The 22,640-nt window shown below is 38.0% G+C and overlaps 1 protein-coding gene across 5 annotated transcripts in view; it reads left to right on the plus strand.

Moving 5' to 3' along the window:
* The window catches only part of ZNF532 (zinc finger protein 532), a 111,159-nt gene that overhangs the window by 33,624 nt on the left and 54,895 nt on the right, over window positions 1-22,640 (plus strand). For 4 of the 5 annotated variants that reach the window (XM_036737069.1, XM_036737086.1, XM_036737054.1 and 1 more), the window contains one exon: window positions 14,624-16,989. In XM_036737069.1, the coding sequence (XP_036592964.1) occupies window positions 14,644-16,989 (2,346 nt within the window). In that variant the 5' untranslated portion in view covers window positions 14,624-14,643. Of the gene's footprint in view, window positions 1-4,572; window positions 4,628-14,623; window positions 16,990-22,640 lie in introns of those variants that run through there. The other variant, XM_036737062.1, reaches the window with a different exon arrangement.

Below are 22,640 nucleotides of genomic sequence, written 5' to 3' on the forward strand. Positions count from 1 at the left end.
TAGGGAGGCAGGCAGGGAGTCACATGCCCTTGGAGGGAAGGGGCCTGCACATGGTTTAAGGCAGAGGTGGGAACCTGTGTGGCTCTCATGTGGCTCTCAAGGTCCTCAGTGCAGCCCTTTGCCTGAGTCCAAACTTCACAGAACAAATCCCCTTAATAAAAGAATTTGTTCTGTAAAACTTGGACTCAGGCAAAAGGTCTCACCTTAAAGTTAAAGGACACATGGGGTGGGGCTGGGACAGAGAAACGAGAGCAGGAAGAGGAGCACGTGAGCTGGGGCCAGCCATGTGTGGGCTTGTCTAGAACACAGAGGAAGAACATGTGGGATGGAGGGGCAGACGCATGGGGGCTGGACAGAGACAGGAGGGGATGAGTGACACACATGGGCCTGGGACAGGCATGTGTTACCTGAGCATACTGGTGGGTGGGTGGAGCAGGGCGTAGGTCTCCTTTCTCCATGCTCAGAGGTCACAAGCCAAGCACCCATTCCATTACATTCCAGTGGTCTCTCGTAGGGTTTATTCTTACACTTTTACTTGGAGATTATTTTTTTCAGGGTTTTTTTTTTTTTTGGTAGTGGGGATGAGAGGCCAAGAAGCACTAAGTCACAGGGCCAGAGTGGAGAAAGAAAGAGCGCAATGCTATACAGTAAAGTTAATATAAGTGGTTTTTTTTTTTTGGAATGCAGATTTCTTTCTTAATTCAATCTGTGTAATGCAAATTTATATAAAGCAAGAACCGTCTGTATATGTTTTTCAAAGCAGATTCATAGGGAAGAACAGTTGATACATTTGCTAATTGAATGTCATTGTTTACACTTATTCTCAAAGCCCACTTTTTAAGGAAGTGGCTTTGCCTTGATAAGGGGCTATTAGTGAATGATATTATAGTTTTAATTTCTAGAAATGTATTGTAAGTGCACAAGTTTCATATTGGGAAGCCAGATATGCTGGGAATAGGCCTTCCTTAAAATAAACAAAAAATCACTTGGAGAATAGAGGGCTAAGCAGAAAAACAATCCATAAATGTACTAAATATCCCCTGAGGAGGAATTAAACAGAAATCCAGCCCTCTAGCAATTTATAAATGGAATCAGGATTTTATTGTTATTTAGTCATTTCAGTCATATCTGACTCTTTGTGACTTCATTTGGGGTTTTCTTGGCAAAGATACTGGCAAAAATACAGAGATTTACCCTTTTCTTCTCCAGCTCATTTTTACAGATGAGAAAATTGAGGCAAACAGGGCTAAGCGACTTTCCCAGGGTTATACAACTATTAAGTGTCTGAGGCTAGATTTGAACTTGGGTCTTCCTGACTCCAGGCCCAGCTCTCTAGTCACTGAGCCACCCTTAGACCTTATTTTGTTATTTTTCTGGAACTTACTTAGAACAGCAAAAGGCAATGGATATACTAGCCATTGCTACCATGAAGACCTATGAGAAATTGTCTTTCCTCTGGCAAACTTTGCTAACTGTAGGTAGAATAGTGGAAAGTACTTGCTCAACCTGGAACCATATCCTATTAATACATTCTCCGTTCCTGGAATGTTCTAACCTAACCCAAATTGTTGTTGCTTTCATTTGTTTTTTCAGAAGAGAATGAAAGACTAAAAACTAAACAGGTCACTTTTACTCAGAGTTGGGAAGAACTTGACTATAGTAGTACCCATTAGCATGTCTGTGGTCTGGCCCTTCCTTGGCAGCTGCAAGAATAAGAATGTCTTGATTAAATGTGAAGAACATAAGGTAATCAATCAATTCTTCAACATATATTTATTCTTCAGTACACGAGTAAATCTCTAACCATATCATCATGGGACTTCTGCAGGATGTAATCCCACCGTACTTTCTTATCCTGTATGATTCTTGTCTAGATAGTTACATAAATCCTCCATTGAGGATTTACTCAGTATACTGGAAGCTTCCTTCTAGGTTTTTCCAATTTTGCATAGATAGAAAATAAAAATCAGTTTTTAAAAAAAATTTTAAAAAATTCATGGATGTCATTACCACATCTTGCATCATTAACATCATACCCCACCTTCCCTTTTCCTTTTCCAATCATAAACATCCTTGAAGATATTTAGTATATTCCACTTCTCAAATGCAAGGCATCATTGGTAATATGGTAGCTTGCTTATTCCTAACATTTACCTTCCATTATTGATTAGATCACCTACAATTTGGGTTTTTTTTTTGAGATGATGATGTGCAGACATATAAAGCATCCCTTTTCCCCTTAAAATATTAAGAAATAAATGCTCTCCAATCTGAAGTTTTTCCTGACTTGTTTCAGTGAAGAACTTGTTGTTCAGTTATATTAGTCATGTCTGCCTTTTTGTGACCCCATTTGGGGTTTTCTTGGCCAAGATACTGGAGTAGTTTGTCATTTCCTTCTCCAGCTTGTTTTACAGATGAGGAAAAGTAGGCCAACAGGGTTAAATGATTTACACAGGGTCATGATGTCTGAGGTCAAATTTGAACTCAGGTCTTCCTGACTCTAGGACAGGCTCGGTCCTCTGAGCCACCTCGCTGCCCTGGAGAACTTATCAGTGACTTTTTAGGTCAGTAAACATTTTTAAGCACCTACTATGTGCCAGACACTATGCTAAGCACTAGAAATGCAAAGAAACATAAAAGATAGTCCATACTTTCAAGGAGCTCATCATCTGTTGGAGGAAACAATATGCAGTCCCCTGGGCTATGCCATTTTTTTCTTCATACCAAAGGCCTTTCTCTGAAGAAATTGGGTAAAGGCTCAGGAAGGAATTATGGTCTTCCTGAGTGTGGAGTTGGGATGATGATAGGACAAGGGAAGCCCTTGATTGATCCACTTAAGTGAATTACCTTCTTTCCCCTGCCTTAACCTGATGAGGATATCAAAGAAAGAAGCCTTTGATTACTTCAGTTAGCAGAAGTATCTAGAGTTTACCTTTGATAGGTAGGAAGGGAGTGATAGAAAGAAGATTGAATAATTTTAGGAAAATGGTTCTCCAGGGTGCACCAGCATTCTAAATGATTATTACTCTGTTTGATGATATCACAAACCCTGTATGATGAATGAACCTAGGCTTTGTAAATGTTTTATCTTGTGAAATTTGTCTTTGATTCAAAAAACCATAAATTGTCACTCCAAAATGGCTTGTATCAGAGAGATTTCTGAAGAGATGGAGAAACTCTACCTGTTTGGACTTTTTTTCTTATAGAATGGTTTCATTATTAAATGCTCAATGGTAGCCCCAAAGTTGAGCAAAGACCTTTTACCATCAACAGTGGTGTTCCGGTGCTACGTGGTCTTCAACCTTTTAGTGTCATTGGAAGAAGACTAGTATTTCAAAAGAAAAACAAAAATGACGTTGGTAACAGAGGCCACCTTTTATATTGACGTGTAGACATTTAGTGAGTCATCTTCTTTATGTTTCCACTAGATTATAAGCTCCATGAGATTATGGATTGTATGTTCTAAGTCTCTGTCTTTCCTAAAGCTCTGTGGCACAGTGCTTTTGCATGTGGCAGGAGCTTTATAAGTCTATTCTTGTTCAGTTGAATTGCATGTCACATAAATCAGTATAGTAGGTGGTTAAGCAAGATTAGGTTACTGGGCTCTTTATGTACCTGTCTACTCCAGCCAGGGTTGAAAAATGAGAGAGGGAAGAGGAGGTCTGTGGCTGAAGGTGTGTAGTCCTGTGGGATACCAGCTGGTTTCATGTGACTAGAAAATGACCGGTTGGCCATAGGCAAGCAGAAAAGATGGAAGCCAGTTTCTTTTTTAGCAACTCACTAACTGTGGAGCAGAAAGCCCAGACCTCATCTCATTTGTGATTTAAGACAAAATGAAAACAGCATTTTCCCCTTCAGTTTCTGTGAGGTCCTCAGGTGACCTATAAGTAATTCTTTAAAAAAAATATTCACAGTCCTTATTCACTCTTCGGGATCAGCTAGGTGGCACAGTGGATAAAGTGCTGGGCCTGGAGTCAGGAAGACTCATCTTCCTGAGTTCTAATCTGGTCTCAGACACTTACTAGCTGTGTGACCTTGAGCAAGTCACTTAACCCTGTTTGCCTTAGTTCCTTATCTGTACAAATGAGCTGGAGAAGGAAAGGGCAAACCATTCTAGTATCCTTACTAAGAAAACTCCAAAAGGGGTCATGAAGAGTCAGATATGACTGAACAACAATAATTCACTTTTTGGGGGGGCAAAGAGTACACAAAAAATGTTTACCATGTCTGTGTGTATTTGTGTGTGTGTATACACATACCTATCTATGTAATAATAATAATAAAGTTCCTATGTTCTAGTCACTAGCTAAACACTTTACATATATACATATGCACACACCTACACATATTTACACACACACACACACACACACACACACACACACACACACACACGAGGAATGGCAGCCTTGAATGGAATTATTCCAGGGCCACCCATAACCTTTTTTCCTTAGAGAACTGCAGCCATAGTTCACTACAGCTGCTCCAGGGATGAAGCCGGTCAGTTATTTTTCATTTGGCAACAGAACTGACATCTGTTCCCAGCTGGGCTAGGAAAAGCTGAGAGAAGGAAGCACGGCCGCTGCACAAGTAGCTTTCCTGACTCAGTGCTTCAGATGGACTTGCAGTGAGTAGATCTTTCCCCTAAGTTAGCAATCCGATCTGGTCTAGGTGGGTTAGGGGCAGCTGGCAATAAGGAATGGGGTAGTAATGATTTTTCCTCCTCATTTGAGTTAGTCTTAGGATAAATGAAGCAGGAGTGAGAGCTCTGAACATGGAAGAGGGTAAGAAGGGAATGGGGATGGAGGATGAAAAAAAGAACTAAGGTTTTATGTAGGAAAGGACACTTGTTAAAATCCAGGAAGACAAGAAAACATCGCTTCTTGTTCCTTACCCATGTATCTTTTAAAAATAATCAGTAGGGTTGATTCTATTCATCTTTTGCACTTCTTTCACTCTTTGAAAAGAAATTAAAAATATAAAACTCTCTGAATATATGATTTAAAATGGAAGTTTTCATATGGATATGTGAAATAAAAATAGCTAGAGATGCTATTAGAAAAAATAAAGGAAGTCTAAATAGTGAAATCTGTTAAAACTAACTGTTGAGCGAATGATTTTTTTTTAAAATGGTCCAATGGAAAAAAGTAGACACTGACAAAACTCAGCCAGCCAGATGTTTTTAGAAATGAAATAGTGACAAGAAAAGCATTACCTCCCCCCCCCAACCAAGAGGATTATGGGCCCTGTTTTAACATTGTCATTATTTTATGGAATTATCATTATTTTATTTATATAGCATTGCCCGCATATTATTTGATTTTTGAAAACAATGGATTAAGATGATTTATATTTCCCTAATTTTTATCTAAAAATATTAAATTCAGCTAAAGATGGTAATGATTCTCTGCCACTTGTCTGGATAACCTTTATGGATTCATATATTGGCTAGTATCTTAGTACCAGCATTTTGCTGGCTATGTTTCTGTTTGGGGGCAGTTTCTAGCCCAGATTCTCCTTTCATGCCTGAGCCTTTTACTTTAGCTTAGCTTTTTTCATTTGGAAATTTAGAATGGATTCTGTGAGGGATGCTTCTCTACTAGGGAGCAAGATAAAAGAGGGTTAATTCTGGGATTGGCAGCTTTGTCCTTAGAGTGTGTGTGTGTGTGTGTGTGTGTGTGTGTGTGTGTGAGAGAGAGAGAGAGAGAGAGAGAGAGAGAGAGAGAGAGAGAAGTGTTGTGTTTTTGATGATTGTGACAGGTGATGGAAAGGATTATAGAGGTTTTCATTTTATTACCTTCTATGGCAGATAGAATTACCATGTGACATTAGACAAATGACGTAAGCTTCTTCCTTTACTGTAAATTGTGCCAGTCTAAATTTATATATGTATGTGTGCATGCAGAGCTATTAAAAGCTGTTGGATAAAATGATATAATGCAAATACAGATCTTATTTTGAAATGGTAGGTTATTTTTATAGGGTTTATACCTAAATGAAAGATATCATTTGATCATGGGGGAAGATATGTTTTGCTAGATACAGATGGATTAGAAGACTAATTATGTTTTAGTAACGCAAACATTTTTTCCAGAAAGGAAATTGCTAAGAGGCTTAGGAATCTAACTCAGGATTTTTTTCTTAAGAAAAATCCAAGATTTATTTTTGTAACAATTTAAAAAGAAAACAATTAGAACAGTAGTATTACAGGGAAACCTGTAAGTATGAGCATTTTCCTTCATATTAGACATAGCTTTTCAGTAGTTAAATGAGAGCATTAAACATTTTTCCCCAATAGGAAAATTTGATTTTGCCTTCCAGAATGTGGGAAGGTAAAGGGTAATAGGACATTGTGATTGTGGGTTTGAAGAACATTTCTATAAACCAAAAAAGAAGTGTGAGGTTACAGATAGTAGTATTTATTACATATTAGACAAACCTAGAGATATGAACCAACCTTCAGAAAAGCAATCTTCTTATGTTTCAGACAATGTGATACCTTCTAAATTGGCCAGTGTACTCAGACCATTATGCCAGTTATGCATTTTTTGTTTATAGCTGAAACTTAGGTCAATGAAGGAGGCCAACTCCTATTTCTCAAAACCACTGAAAATCCATGTGCAGACCTTCCATCTTTCCAGGATGTTTCATTACTTTTCTTCCCTGGTTTGGTTCCCTAATCCTCACCTTCTTTTTCCTTCCCCCTTTCCTCCAAGAGATGGGCTTTAAGCCATTTGTAGAAAAGTAGCTTGTGAAATACGTTGCAGCCGGACAGAAATGGCTTTGATCAGTGCACTAGGAAGGACCTTTTGACTCTGACAGTGGTATGTAGGAGCTGAATGTCTTAGGGCCCCCTCTTTGACATGGCCTTGAGTTCAGTAGTTCATTTCTCCTTATTGCCAGACCCTAAGTTCTCCTTATTACAAGGAATTTCTGTGCAGTGTGATACCAAAACCAATATTTTTCTAGCATGGATCTGTGAACTTAACCTTGGGTTTGGCAGCCAGTTTGCTTAACGTAAGTGGACCCTTTTGCTGACATCTCTCTCCCCCCTCATGGGGCTTTGCAAGGTCCTGCCCCTTCCACAGCTCTGCTGAAAGCAGAGCCTGGGACCCCTATTGCTGCTGGGGGCCCTACCAGGAGCCTGAGCTGGAGGCAGGGAAGGAGTGGAATTGAATTTATGTAAAGCATCAACTATTTCCCATAGTTTCATCAATGGTTTCAGATACCCTTTAAAGGAAAGGGAGAAAAGTTGCTTTGGACAAGTCCAACACGAAAGAGCTGAGCAGAATGGTATAGTAGAAAGATCATTGAACTTGGAATGAGGAGACCTGGATTGGAGTTTTCTGAGTTTGTGAAATGGGAATGGGAATGCTTGACCTTGCAGCCCTCAGAGTTGTTGTGAGAAGAGAGCTTTAAGAGCTATAGAATGGGAGGTGTTTTTATTATTAAGAACCACAAACTAAAGATTACTAAATGCTGTATTAGTCTCACCTTTTTCCTTCTTCCTCCCTTTTTCTTCCTTTTCCTTTTCCCTGCCCAACTTTTTTCCCCCTTCTAACTCCTCCTCTTCCATAATAACCATCAAGCATATTGATGGAATGTACAAGTAGTTGTTGACACCATAAAAATCCAAGTTAATGTCCCATGTATTTATCCATTGTCTGAAGCCTTTTCAAGGCCACTGGGTTATATGTAAAAACAACCAGTAGTTGCGTCAACATAGCTTATAGCTCACTACGGTTTTTTCCCTGTGTATTATTTTATATCCTTTTTTCCCTCTGTTACCATCAGAAAACATTTTATTAAGTATTCACCTTCTCATGAAATATTCTGGTTACTATACCTACTGAGTATTCAGCTCATCTCTGATTTCTATCTGGTAGCAGGTCCGACAGTCTGTGAATCGTTTGAAACTCAGTAATGTCACTTATTCAGTTTTCATAAATTATTAAATATATAAAGGGGAAGCTAATTTCATAAATTGAATGTAACTGGAAAATGAGGAAGAATGAACCAAAATTTTTTGTCTTCAAAATGGGGAAAAGATGGTTAGTTAAGATAGAACAGAGAATGGTTTCCTAATGGTAGCTATATTGTTTATGTGGTTTTAAGTGGAAGACAGAGGGATTGATGTTTAACAACACAGGTTGACATAAAGATTCCTCACTCATAAACATTCAAAATCATTAATTAAACCCTACAGTGTGCTCTGTTAGATACTAAGAAGGAAGATAACATAAAATAGTCACTTATGGATTGTTTAATAAATTTCATAAGGATAATAGGAAATATATGTAAATTAATATGGCACAAATTAGAATATAAAACTACATATAATATAGCAAGAATATATTTTTCAGTTCAATTGAGAAAAAGATCATTTCTGATTGGGGGATAAGAACAGCTTTAGGGAGAAGATGATATTTGGCCTAGATCTTGAAGGCTAGATAGGACATAAGCTAGCAGAGATGTTAAAAACAAAACAACATTGTGAGTTGAGATGGAGATATGGGCAAGTATGGAATGTCTCTCAAGGATAAGAAGTTCAGCTTTAGGGGCAGCTAGGTGGCACAGTGGATAGAGCACCAGCCCTGGAGTTAGGCAGACCTGAGTTCAAATGTGGTCTCAGATACAAGCTGTGTGACCCTGGGCAAGTCACTTAACCCCGTTTGCCATAAAAAGTTCAGTTTTAGAGATTATGTTACAAAACTTCAGAGTTGGAAGAGATCTCGGATCTCATTTAATCTATAGCTGAACAAGAGCTTCCTCTGTAACAACTATGACTAGTGGTCATCCAGCCTTTGCTTGAAAACCCCTTGTGAGGGGGAACCTACTTTCTCTTCCTTCAGTTAGTTACCTTTTTGATAGCTCTGAGTATTTGTTCTTTCAGGGACCAAGTAGAATAAGTCTCTCTTCTTCCACATCGTAGCTCTTCTGATATTTAAACCTGGCTATCACATGCCTGTCAAGCCTTCTCTAGACTAAATATTTAAATAAATAGTCCCTTCAGTGAATCCTCATGTGATCTTGAGGACTTTCTCCCTCCAGGGTCATTCTTCTCTTAATGTGCCTCTCCTGCTAATCAGTATTTTTAAAATGGACTAAGACCTGAACATAATACTCCAGATATGATATGACCAGGGAAGAATATAGTGGAACCATCACCTGTTTAGTCTTAACTAATTGAGTTCATTGAATTTTTAGAAATAGTCATCAGTCTTATTGCAGCAGCCAGGTATGGGGACAATAATAGTCTTTACCTCTTACAGGTAAGGTAAGCATCAAATGAGATAACATATGTAAAATACTTTGCATCCTTTAAGATGCTATATATGTTAGCTATTATTAGTATAATGGGCATCACCTTAGGCATACAAGTTCATGTTTTATACATTCATATCTGTGTGTATATACATATGCATCTATCAGATCAAAGGTGTTTATAATCTTACATTTTAAGCAGAAAATGGTCTGAGAAAGATTTGGGGGTGGGGTTGGTTTCAACTGCAGTATAGGCTGGCAGTATTATATATGCCTGTAATGTAGTTGTAGAATAATATTAAGAGAAGAACAATATCCATGGTTTGAAAGATGAAAGTCTCACTATACTTTGTATTGCTCAGAGAGTACATGTAGGGTATTATATTTAATGGTATGCAATAATAATAATTGGCATTTGCATAGCACTTTAAGGTTTGCAACATGCTTTATATCTATCATCTCATTTGTGTCTCATCACGCCCAACTCTGATCCCAAGCATCAGCATAGTTTCTGGCTTGTGGTAGGTACTTAAAAATACTTGCTGAATAAGCAAATATTTTCAGGTGTAATTTATTCATGAAACTTTAATGCTATCTCACATATATGTAGAATATGTATGTATAAATACTTTTTTTAAAATTAATAAATATCATGGGGAGAATATAGAAGACAACATTTCAGTGATTTCTAGTGAAGAATTAATTGTAGGATACCTGGTGGCTATTGAGGAGGGACTCATTGTAACAGTAAGGCAATAATAACAATGTAGATGATAATTGTCAAAATGCCTATATAGTTCTGTATTGCAAAATATACGAGACTTTCCACATAGAAGGTAGAGGTAAACCATGTATTCAGACACCAGAGGACCATGTCCCATAATCAAATGTTCAGCTCCCACAGCCAGTTAGTCTACTTCATCATAACAGCAAGGAACTCAAAACATTAAATACACAACATCACAACATGGAGCCTCTCCATCCCAAAACCTGTCCGACCCCCTGCGAGGGTCTTCCCCCAAAACAAACTCACATTATAGCTAAGTCAACCTGTTCAGTTCTCATGAGGGTGGCCGTTAGCAGCCATTAGTACTCTCTCTCTGTCTCTCCATTTTTTGTGACATAACTTCCTTTTCCTGTCAGGAAGCTCTTCCCACCACACGTAACTTAGGCTTCTTGTGATGTAAGGAGGTCACACGGCCTATTAATGGGTGGGAAAGATCTTCAGATCTAAATTGCTACTACATTGATCTAAGTCAGATCACACTTGGCCCCCAGCCCAGAACACTCTTGAGTGCAGTAAGAACCAGATTAAAATGTAATTGGGAAATATTTAACAAAATAAATAAAAATACAATAAAGCATAGATATTAAACTCCACTCTCCTGTTTCTGACTTCAGTACTTTAATGACTTCAGTCCTTTAGTTCCACTGGTGAAAGTACTCCCTCCACTGTTGCAGACTTTAACTCATCTATGCCTTCAAATCCTGGCTGATTTTTCCTTGAATAAATTCTCCATAGAGGGCTGACTAAAGTTTCTTGTAAATATTTCAATAGGGGAGCTCGATGACACAGTGGATGGAATGCCAGGCCTGGAGTCAAGAAGACTCATCTTCCTGAGTTAAAATCTGGCCTGAGACACTAGCAGTGTAACCCTGAGCAAGTCACTTAACCCTGTTGACCTCAGTTTCCTCATCTATAGAATGAGTTGGGTAAGGAAATGGCAAACCACTCTGGTATTTTTGCCAAGAAACCCCCAAATGAGGTCACATAGAGTTGGAAACAACTTAAACAACAACAAAATATTTTAACATTTTGTGGGTATCTGTGCAGCACCCAGACTGTCTTTACTTGTCCTTCCTGACTCATGCTACACGATTGACACACTTCCTTCTCCAATCATCATTTTCCTTAGTCATGTTTTTTATGCCGTATCACTGGGTAGATACTACAGCCTACTCCTCACACTCCCCTACCCCACATTTCGATCTTGCCCTTCGAGTTAGCCACAGTTTTCACTCTTTGAAAACCATAGACTTTTATGATTTACAGTTATCACAAAGATGTAATTCATGTTAAAAATATTAGTTCTGTTTTGTTTTGATGTAAGGTACTAGTTTCAAATCATTTAAAGGGCATCAGAGTCCAGATTAATTCTCTTTCCTTTCTAGTTAATTCTGCATCCAGCTCCTTGCCCACTATCAATATAACCTGTCTAAAACATAGGCACTGATGGACTGCCTCACTGAGATGCCAATCCTACAACATAATACAATCTAGACATTCTTTATCTGCTTGGTTTTTCTTTCAGAATACTATACTGATCTCTCATTTTCTGTGGATCTTATTTAGGAAGTAGGCCTGTATTATTTTTGGTTTTGTTCAATCAACAAAATGTCACCTATGATCAGAAACATCTGGAAAAGTTCGCCTTCCACAAGAGATCTCTCTTCCTTTTGGAGTCTATGTGGAACACTGCCAGTTATGTTTGTCTTGCATATGCCTTATATGTCACTGGATGTTTATATTTAGAGTACTTGAAAAATGATACATTTGTGCTTTAATGTGCTTATTTTCCTTCTGCCCCTCCTGCATTTGTTACTATGGTAACATATCTAATAAGTGTTAGAGACAGGATTTGAATCTAGTTCTCTCAAAGTGTGGTGTCCTTTTTATTTTTGAAAAGTTTTAAAATAATGCATTTAACAAATAACATCAGACTTGAAACATTTCAGTATACAAAGCATAGCAAAAAGTAGGTTTTATATGACTTCATGATTCACACCTTGTTTTTTAAGTACACATATTAATTTTTGTGTAATGATGCCAATATTGTACCAACATTGCCTTATCTGTGTCCTCTTCACTCCCTTTTACTTTTGTTTGAGAATTTTTCACGCTTCATTGATGCTTTTTCTCCTAACATCTTAAATGGGGAAAATGATAGAATTTTAGCTCTGGCATAAACCTTAGTGTTTTGCTAATTTGGGATCCCCAACCAGCAGATCAAAATCTCCAATCTTTACCTGTTAAGTCCCTGATCCCCTGGTTGCTCTGTTTTCTGTTTTTTTTTTTAGGACTACAAGGTTGGGGGAAAGCAAAGTGTTATTCAGAAACTGGGCTTTCTCCTCTCCTTCATTCAGGGATTTAGATGGTCAACACTCTCACCAGCGCCTGTTAAATATTTCACTTTCCCAACACTTTGCTCTGAAAAACCCCTTTCCTTCCCCACCTCCATAGTCTCACAGTTTCAAGGAAACGGAAAATAACTCTTCACAAAAAGTTGGCAGCTCCTAATCTGTCTTTCCCTTTTAGCCAAGAAGTGAACAGTGATAGCCCGTCTTGTGTGCCCATTTTCACATGCTGAAAATCAATTATGGAAGGGGCTTTTCTCAGCTTCCATTTGGTCAGAAGTTCATCTCTGTCAGCTGAGTGATAATTTGAGGGCAGGTGGAAAGTCAGCTTGCTACTTGTACTTAATAGGAAAGAGGAAGGGTGGAGGGAAAACTTTTTTTCTTCTGCCTAGGAGCAAGTGTGACTTGTTCTGATGATATTTAAAGGGGAAAAGGAAAATTCAGGATAGAGATACAAAGGAAAAAGGGCCTAATTTTTCCCCCCAAAATGGATAGGAGAATAATAGTATTTTTGTAACCTTGGACTTTATCCAAGGTTACAAAACTGGGCAATTTCAGAGCCAGAATTTGAACCTAGGGGTTCATGATTGCAAGTCCAGTGCTCTAATTTAATCTCTGCTAATTTATACAGTGCTAGGTGGTGCAGTGGGCAAAGCACTAAGCTTGAAATCAGGAAGACTGGCCTGCATGAGTTCAAATCCAACCTCACATACTTACTAGCTGTGTGACTCTGGATATATCAGTTAACCCTGTTTGCCTCAGTTCCTCATATATAAAATGAACTGGAGAAGGAAACAGTAAACCATTCCAGTATCTTTTCCAGGATGATCCCAAAATGGGGTCATGAAGAGTTGGATGCAACTGAACAACAAGACATAGTGTTAATACAAATTAATGTATATAGTGCTTTAAGGTTTGCAAAGTACTTTCAAGTATCTAGTTTTGTTCTCAGTGCAACTCTTGGAGGTAGAGGCTATTATTATCCCCATTTTACAGATGAAGAAACTGAGGCAGATAGAGGTTAAGTGACTTGCCCAGGCTTATACAGTTGGGAAATATTTGAGGTAGGTTTAGAACTTGGGTCATAATCAGTGCTCTCACCTAGCTACCTAGATAGTGCTTAATTTATTCTTTAAGAGATATCTTTTTATTGGCTTCTTTCTGTCTTCCATGACTGAGGATGGAGATCTTTAATTGGTTGTTTTATTGCTATATGTATTTTTTAAAGTCAATGGCCCAAAATATATGAGGAGTCAAATTTAATATTGGCTAAAAATCTGGAGGATTTTAATAATGATTATTTTGTTAGATGAATTAATAGCAGTCAAAGTGAAATGTTCCTGTAATATTTCTGGAAGCAAATGCTTATGAAAGCAGTCTGTCCAATGTCACTGACAGATTTTACATTTTACAATTATTCTAACAAATCATTCTGTGCTTTTTTCCCCCTAGGATCTAGGCATCCAACAAGTTGGTAGATAATATTCATCTTGCCGTAGAGTTTTAACAGAAAACATTTTTTTTCCTAATTAGCTCCCACCGGTGAAGTAACGAAACAGTAGGACCTAAACACATGCCCACCACCATAGTTGTATAACTGAACTGCTAACAGGTGTTGTGGTAGCAGATTTGGAACAATTAGTAATTATAATGAAAGTTGAATGTAAAGGGTAATGGAAAAAAATGCTATATTTAGAGTCAAGGTTCAAATCCTGGCTCTTCCATTTACTGCTTTAGTCATTTCAGGCAAGTCATTTTAACTCTACGGGCTTCGGTTTATAAAATGCAAAATGAAGGCATTGTACTAGGTGATCCTTAAGTCCCTGCCCAAGCTGTGCTACTATGAACCATGAAATCAAAATCAAATGGCCCTTTCCTCTAAACCTCTAGCCAACCCCCCCATATACACACCTGGATTTTTTATCATATGTACCACTAATTTAAAAATCTGCATATTCTTCCTGCTCTAGACCAAGTTAGCTATTTAGTCCAGCTCTTTCATTTAGTAAGTGAAGAAACTGAATCCTAGACAGGTGACCTTGTCCAAGGTCATAAAACTGGCAAATTGCAGAGGCAGGATTTGGACCTAGGAGTTTGTGACTGCAAGTCCAGCCCTCATAAGCGTATTAACTGTGTTTAATAGTTATCAATTTGCTGGTATAATTTTTTAAAGCTATATAATTCATTCAGGTGCTAATGAAATTATTTTCTTTTATTTTCACAGAACCTCTTCTAACCAAATTCATGACCATGGGGGATATGAAGACCCCAGACTTCGATGATCTTCTTGCAGCCTTTGACATCCCAGATATGGTCGATCCTAAAGCAGCTATTGAGTCTGGCCATGATGACCATGAAAGTCACATAAAACAGAATGCTCATGTCGATGAGGATTCACATGCCCCATCATCCTCTGATGTTGGTGTCAGCGTTATTGTTAAAAATGTCCGGAACATCGATTCTTCTGAAGGAGTTGATAAAGATGGCCACCATTCTACAGGCAATGGTTTACATAATGGGTTCCTGACATCATCCACACTGGAAAGTTATAATAAAGATGGAGCAAAGTCTCTGAAAGATGATGGACCAGCCTCCGACACAAAACTTAAAGAGACAGCTTTCAATCAGTTTAGTCCCATCTCAAGTGCAGAAGAGTTTGATGAAGATGAGAAAATAGAAGTGGATGACCCTCCTGATAAGGAAGAAATTCGTTCAAACTTCAGAGCAAATGTGTTGACAGGATCAATTTCCCAACAGGACTATGAAAAACTAAAAGCACTTGGAGGAGAAACTTTAATCAAGCCGGGAATTCCTGCTGCTGCCTCCTTAGACAAAAACAAAGTTATTAAAAGAGAAACAGAAACCAATTCTATAGCCCTGGGTGTATATGAGCCCTTCAAAGTTAGAAAAGTGGAAGATAAATTGAAAGAAAACTCTGAAAAGTTGCTTGAAAACAGGGTACTTGATGGCAAGCTGAGCTCTGAGAAGAGTGAAGCCAGTGCTGCCAGTGCTGCCCAGTCAAAGGCAAAATCATCAGCTAAGTTATCTTCATGCATTGCCGCAATTGCGGCCCTTAGTGCTAAGAAAGCTGCCACGGACACCTGTAAGGAACCAGTGGCCAATTCAAGAGAGCCTTCTCCATTACCAAAAGAAATGAATGATAGTCCTCGGGCTGTTGAAAAGTCCCCTGAGTCTCAGAGTCTTATTGATGGTGCAAAAAAAACATCCATAAAGCCACCTGATAGCCCCAGGAGCGTCTCCAGCGAAAACAGCAGTAAGGGATCTCCGTCTTCTCCTGCAGGGTCAACGCCAGCCATCCCTAAAGTCCGCATAAAAACCATCAAGACATCTTCGGGAGAAATCAAGAGAACAGTAACAAGAGTTTTACCTGAAGTTGACCCGGACTCTGGAAAAAAGCCTTCAGAGCAGACGCCTTCCATGGTGGCTTCGGTGACATCACTTTTGTCCTCACCAACTTCTGCCACTGTCTTGGCTTCTCCTCCAAGAGCACCCCTCCAGTCTGCTGTGGTTACAAATACAGTTTCCTCTGCAGAACTGGCTCCCAAACAGGTCACTATCAAGCCCGTGGCTACTGCCTTCCTTCCTGTTTCAGCGGTGAAGACAGCAGGGTCCCAAGTGATTAATTTGAAGCTTGCTAACAATACCACAGTAAAAGCCACCGTCATCTCTGCTGCTTCTGTCCAGAGTGCCAGCAGTGCCATCATAAAAGCTGCCAATGCTATTCAGCAGCAAACAGTGGTGGTGCCCGCATCCAGCCTTGCTAACGCTAAACTTGTGCCAAAGACTGTGCACCTTGCCAACCTTAATCTTCTGCCTCAAGGTGCCCAGGCCACCTCTGAACTCCGCCAAGTGCTCACTAAACCTCAGCAGCAAATAAAGCAGGCAATAATTTCTGCAGCAGCCTCGCAGCCACCGAAAAAGGTGTCCAGAGTCCAGGTGGTATCTTCTTTGCAAAGTTCTGTCGTAGAAGCTTTCAACAAGGTGCTGAGTAGTGTCAACCCAGTCCCAGTTTACATCCCGAACCTTAGTCCTCCAGCTAACGCAGGCATCACGTTACCAACCCGGGGTTACAAGTGTTTGGAATGTGGTGACTCGTTTGCTCTGGAAAAGAGTCTGACTCAGCATTATGACAGGCGGAGTGTGCGCATTGAAGTAACATGTAACCATTGTACAAAGAACTTAGTTTTTTACAACAAGTGCAGTCTGCTTTCCCATGCTCGTGGACATAAGGAAAAAGGAGTTGTGATGCAGTGTTCCCATTTAATTTTAAAACCAGTCCCAGCAGATCAAATGATAGCTTCTCCTTCAAGCAATACTTCGACAACATCCTCTACGTTGCAGAGCTCTGCGGGAGGTGGCACACATAATGTAACAAAAATTCAGTCTGGCATAACTGGGACAGTAATCTCAGCTCCCTCAAGTACACCCATCATTCCGGCTATGCCTCTAGATGAAGACCCATCCAAACTCTGTAGACATAGTCTGAAATGTTTGGAGTGTAATGAAGTTTTCCAAGATGAGACGTCACTGGCTACACATTTCCAGCAGGCTGCAGACACAAGTGGACAAGTAGAGTATCTAATATTTAAATTTCCATGTTTTCAGCCACAAATCTCAGTATGTGTACAATAGAAATAAGATGGATTTATGATTTGATAGAGACTGGGGAAAGTGAGTATGAGATGCATGCTTTTACAGAAAAGGTGATAGTATCTAGTTATGAGCCACATTGAACAAATAGCTTGTTTCCCCCCCATTTAGAAGTTGATTTTTTTTAAACAAATGAATGTCTTGGTCTACCAAATAAGTAAATAAATTGTAGTTGTACCATAAGTTTAGAATAAGTGAAAGAAATCTTTTCATAGGAACAGGGGTTAGGGTTTGATCTGAGATTTTAGGTAGTTTAGCTATTCTTCATATAGTATAGTTAAGGGTCCAGACTCACTGTCAAAGGTTCTTAGCATCGGTGACCAATTTTGGATATTTTTATTGTGTTATTCAGCTGTATCTGTTGGAGTTTCTACATACAGTCAAATACATTTAATTGGTGCCCTGCTTAATGGTGTGTCTGGGATGATAGCCAGGGAATAAATTCAGAGTAATATATTTCACTTCAGTGAATCTCAGCTAGAAATAAGTGCCACTCCTCCTTCCATTTAAATGGAATTCCTGCTGGGGTTTGCAAGCCTTTTTGGGGGGAGTTGTAGTTTAACAAGTATGAATTGATATTTAGTGAAATAAATTTCCCAGTGGGCAGCCCTTTATTCATTTCATGCTGCTGCTCTTCATGAGTGCATGATCAATGAGATTAGCCTTTTAAAATATTTGAATACTCATGTATTATTTTTAAAGTTACTTGACAAAATGTAGTAAGCTCAAGATAGCTCCCCCCACAGCAAAAAAAAAAATTATTCTTTTTTAGGACCTTAAGCTTATATTGAAGTTTTTTTCCCTCCTTTCCTAAAGGAAGTTAATTAGAATGGGTTCCACTGTATTCAGAGGTGTTGAGTGTATCATGGTAATTCAGCCTTTAAATTTTGACAGCATTCTTGAAATATTTTATGTCCTGTTGTAAGTCATAGTGAGCCCTTAAAGAAGAGTAGGGCAGTTTGGTGGGTCAAAATGAAGAGAATAATATAGTGATCTCCTAGGATATTCTAATAATAATGCTTAGTGTTCTTTCAGTTGGGTAAACTTCTTACACTGTCACCATTTCATCAAAAGGGCAGAATTTCTTTTTGTCTTAAAAGGACACAAATCTAGATGTACTAACTGCAGTGGTATTTCTTCCCATTTCTTTGTAGACATGTTGACAAATTTGATGTCTTAGGGAAGGCACAGAAAATCTTTTAATTTTAACCCTCCTTTGCACCAACAAATATAAGATTTTCCCAGTTAAGCCAATTTTAAAAAGTCTAATTCACATTAATTAAGCACCTGCTTTGGGTTAGGTGCCAGGAACAGAAAGACAAAAGATAATCCTTTCTTTTAAGGAGCTTACATTCTACTGGGAAAATGTAATATTTTCACAGATATGGAAATATAAGTAAATTTGAGGAGGGCAAGTTCATTAGGACATGGAAGGAGAGTGAGAGAAAGTACAGGAATCAGTGAAGGATTCATCAGAAGGTGATTCCTTGAAAGAAGATGATAAGGGTTTCAAAGAGGGAATGATTAAGAGGATATATGCTACAGGCTTCTATAAACTAGATGAAATGTTAAAGTTGAGGAGAAAAGGCCATTGGTTTTAGCGAGTAAGAGATCATTGCTAAAATGGGTAAGAACATTTTCAAAAGAGTGATATGTTTAAAAGCCATTGTTTTGAAATGTAAGTCACTGGGAGGCATCCAGTATAGGTGACTCTAGAAGTCTGGAAGTGGAAGAGAGGACAGATCAAGGGTGAGAGTGGGTGTCAGAATGAAGGAAAGATTTTTCAAGGGTAGAGGAGAGTGAACTCTGTTTTTTTCCTCCTTTATTTCTCTCTTTTAAAAAACTTTATTTTTCCCAATCAACAAGTACTTCATTTTTTCTCCTTTCCCCAACTGAAAACCAATCCCTTACCAAAAAACCAAATCCTCTTAAACAAACATTCATAGTCAAGCAAAACAAATTCCCACATTGACTATGCAAAAATGTATGTCTCATCCTGCATCTCGAATCTATCAACCCTCTATCAGGTGGTAAATAGGTAGCATGCTTCCCTTTTTTGTTCCTCAGGAATGATAATTGGTCACCGCATTGATCAGAGTTCTTCACTATTTCAAAATTGCTCATTTTTATAATGTTGCTATTATATAGATTGTCCTCTTACTAGTTCTGCTCATTTCACTATTTATCAGTTCACAAGAATCCTCCCAGGTTTCTTTGAAACCATTTCTTTTATTTTCTCTTACCATGTAGTAGTGTTGAATTGCATTCAGATACCATAATTTGTTAAATCATTCCTCAGTTTTTTAACACTACACAAAGAACTGCTATAATTTGTTTTTGTACATATATTTACTTTTTTCCTTTGACCCTTTTGAGGGTATAGAAGTGGATTGTATTTGTAGGCAGGGAGTCAGGAACAAACGAATAGGAAGAGATTTATGATGAGGAGTCGGGAATGATCAATAGGAGTAGTTGAGAAGGAAAGGGATTGAAGACCTAAGTAGAGGAGTTAGCCTTGGCAAAGTGAAATATTTTATTATTGATTGTTTTCTAGGCCTGCTTTTCAGGGAATAGATGGAGAAGTTTCTATAGATTTGGTTGGTTTCTAATTCTCCATTCCATTTTCAGATGTTAATGCCAAGTTAGTGTTGTTAAGTGGCTGTGATATATGTGAGTAACTTATAAATCAATGTAACTGCTTTAACATTAGGCTTATTTTAACTTTAAACAGACTTTCATTGTGCTTTGACAAAAAGGCATTTTCTAGTTGTCAAAAAATTTGCATTGTCTTATTTTCATAATTAGAAATTTGACCCAAAATATGGAATCATTTCTAGAAATCTTTCAAAATAATACTGTTACTAAATTAGTTTCCTGGTCTTATGATTGGTTGCTAGTACTGCATTGTTAAGATGTTTTAGTATAATCAATGAATGAAAATGTTAGTGTTCACATTATGGAACAGCTAACAAATGTGCTTTGTAGACGTGTGTACTGTGGCTAATCTTTTGTTGGAGGCTTCTGACTTGATCAAAGGATTATCACATGAAAATATTTGATGAGTTTCGTTTTCTGGTATGAAAGGGTTTTTATTATTGTTTTTGGAGAGGATGTCCAATCCTGTGATTTCATTGCTTCTGTGAATTCCTGGTGAGGAAATTCCCTTTACCAATGCAGATCAGTAATTGTTCTGCAGTGTTTTTAGTCTTAGAGAGTTGCTTGGGATTCTGAGGGGTTGGCTGACTTGCCCAGGATCGCACAGCCAGTATGTGTTAGAGGTAGATCTTGAACCCAGATCTTCTTGATCGTAAGACAGGCCCTTCCAGCAAATCAGTATCTCTCTCATAGCTCTGACTTCATAATGCATACACATACACAGATGCAAACACATAACACATAGGTACATACTCCTATACTTTGAAAGATGAATATTTTCATTGGTGAAATTTCTGTTACCACAGATTGCCCCAACTCTCCATTCTTTATTTGGTAGACGATCTTCACAAGTTGGCTGTGACCAAAAACAACAATGATGATAATTGTAGGATAGCCAATTTTCTTGTTTTTCTCATGGCTTCTCCAATTTTAGCTAGGCTAGTACTTAGAGAACAGAACACACAGTTGGGTGTTGCTGAGTCCATACTCAAAGTCAACATTGTAGGAAATTGTTCTTTGCTATCATAGGATTTGAGGGCAAAGGATAAGTCTAAGCCATTGGGATAGGATTTTAATGTGTGTATTATGTATGTTTCTCTGTGTTTTGTGCATAAATTCGCATTTAGACAAGCATGCTCAATAATCATTGTCAAATGACAAATATTTTTTGAGCATTTACTATGTGTGAGGTCCTGACTTAGACACCATAGACTTCAGCAGTAACAATAAGAACTTGCAGTCAACTTGGAGAAATAAGGCACTTTAAGTGAAACACAAGATACAATGTGCAGTAGAGACCTATGGAATGCTACAGTAGTTCAGAGGAAAGCTAAAAGAACATCCTCTCAGATACATATAATTTGGTTTTGAAAAAGGGCTAAAAAATGGAATAGTTAGAAAATTTCAAATTCTCATGACTTTTTAAACAATAAAACTTGGGCTTAAGGCTGAAATGTTGGCATTGAAGCCAATGTGGATTGGTCTACCCAGTAACAAACCACCATCTTGGCAGCGGATAAACTAAGGCATGTGGATGCAACCTTTTGTACGTTTATTTCAAAGCATTTTTGCCACAGTGGAGGGGGAGAATTTTTTTTAGAGAGAAGACTTATGATTGGGTCTCTGTGAGTTAGTTCTCAAGCAACTTCATCTTTGACCCAGATGGCAAACATAACCAAACCAAACCCAAATGTTTTTGAGTCAGACAAGATGGGCGGTTTGGTAATACTTTTGTCATATAGAACTAGCCAATAGGTGCTCAACTAAATTGTGCACATTAATTATGAATAATGTTGACCCTACCTGGGCTGAAATCCAGTTCTCTTAATACAGAGAAGGGTGTACTTAAGTTGCTATGACTTCATTGGAGAGTTCTTCAGTTTTTTATGGGAGAACTCAACTTTTCTTTTCTAATTTTTGCCATACTTATGAAAAAATGTGAGTTTTTTTAAAGAATAAATTAGTAGAAGTAGTCTTTAGATTTGGGCTGTTCTGTGTATAGAAAGGAGGCATTTTTATAAATATATTTTGTTGTTTTTCTTAAATTGCAAAACAGTACTAGGGAGTTTAGGTCAGCTTTAATAATTAATGTTCACATGCATTGGCATATCATTACTTAATCTTTTTAATAAAACTGTAGGTAGATATAGATTAATGCAAACTGAAATTCATTCTCTTACCTTCTGCTGTTATTCCAGTTCTCTAATTATGTATTCTGAATCTTCAAAATATTGTGTTTAAGGTTTGTAGGCTCATATTCTGTTTCCCTGGCTCACAGCCAGAATAGTCTGTTTAGCCACTACAGAAGATGAATTCTTTATCATAATACAGAAATTAAGGAATTTTAAAAGTTTAAAGGAGCTCCAGAGGCTTTGACATACAAGGTTACAAAATCACTTAGTCTCAGACCTCAGACTGGAATCCATAGACCCTAACTTACAATTCAGTACTCTTTCTGTTAGACCACATGGCATTTCACCAACACCTGAGAATTTAATAGATTGTTCATATATGTAATTTCTGTCCTAAATCTCTAATTTATTAAACTGGTCGCTACTGTCCTTAATAGTGGTTTTTGAAATATTATAAGTTTACTGCAACTTATTATGTGATACATTATTATTGTGAATGATAATTCCAGCCTGATTGCTTTTGATTTAAAATTTATTTTTGATTAGAAGCTCATGAGAACAGCAGCTTGCCTTCAAATAAATAAGTAATAAACTTTAAAATAGAAGGGCTAACAAAATCACAGTCCATGAAGTTGCTGATACTTAATGGAAATTAGCTGATATTTAAGAATGTGTCTTCAGACTTGTGGCTAAATCAAGCATGACTAAAAGATTTCCATTGAACCCGTTGATTAGGGCATGTTTGCATAGTGAATTCCTAGTCTCTTCTAGGTCTAAAATTCT

This window comes from Trichosurus vulpecula, chromosome 1 (genome assembly GCF_011100635.1).
Source record: "Trichosurus vulpecula isolate mTriVul1 chromosome 1, mTriVul1.pri, whole genome shotgun sequence".
Classification (NCBI taxonomy): domain Eukaryota; kingdom Metazoa; phylum Chordata; class Mammalia; order Diprotodontia; family Phalangeridae; genus Trichosurus; species Trichosurus vulpecula.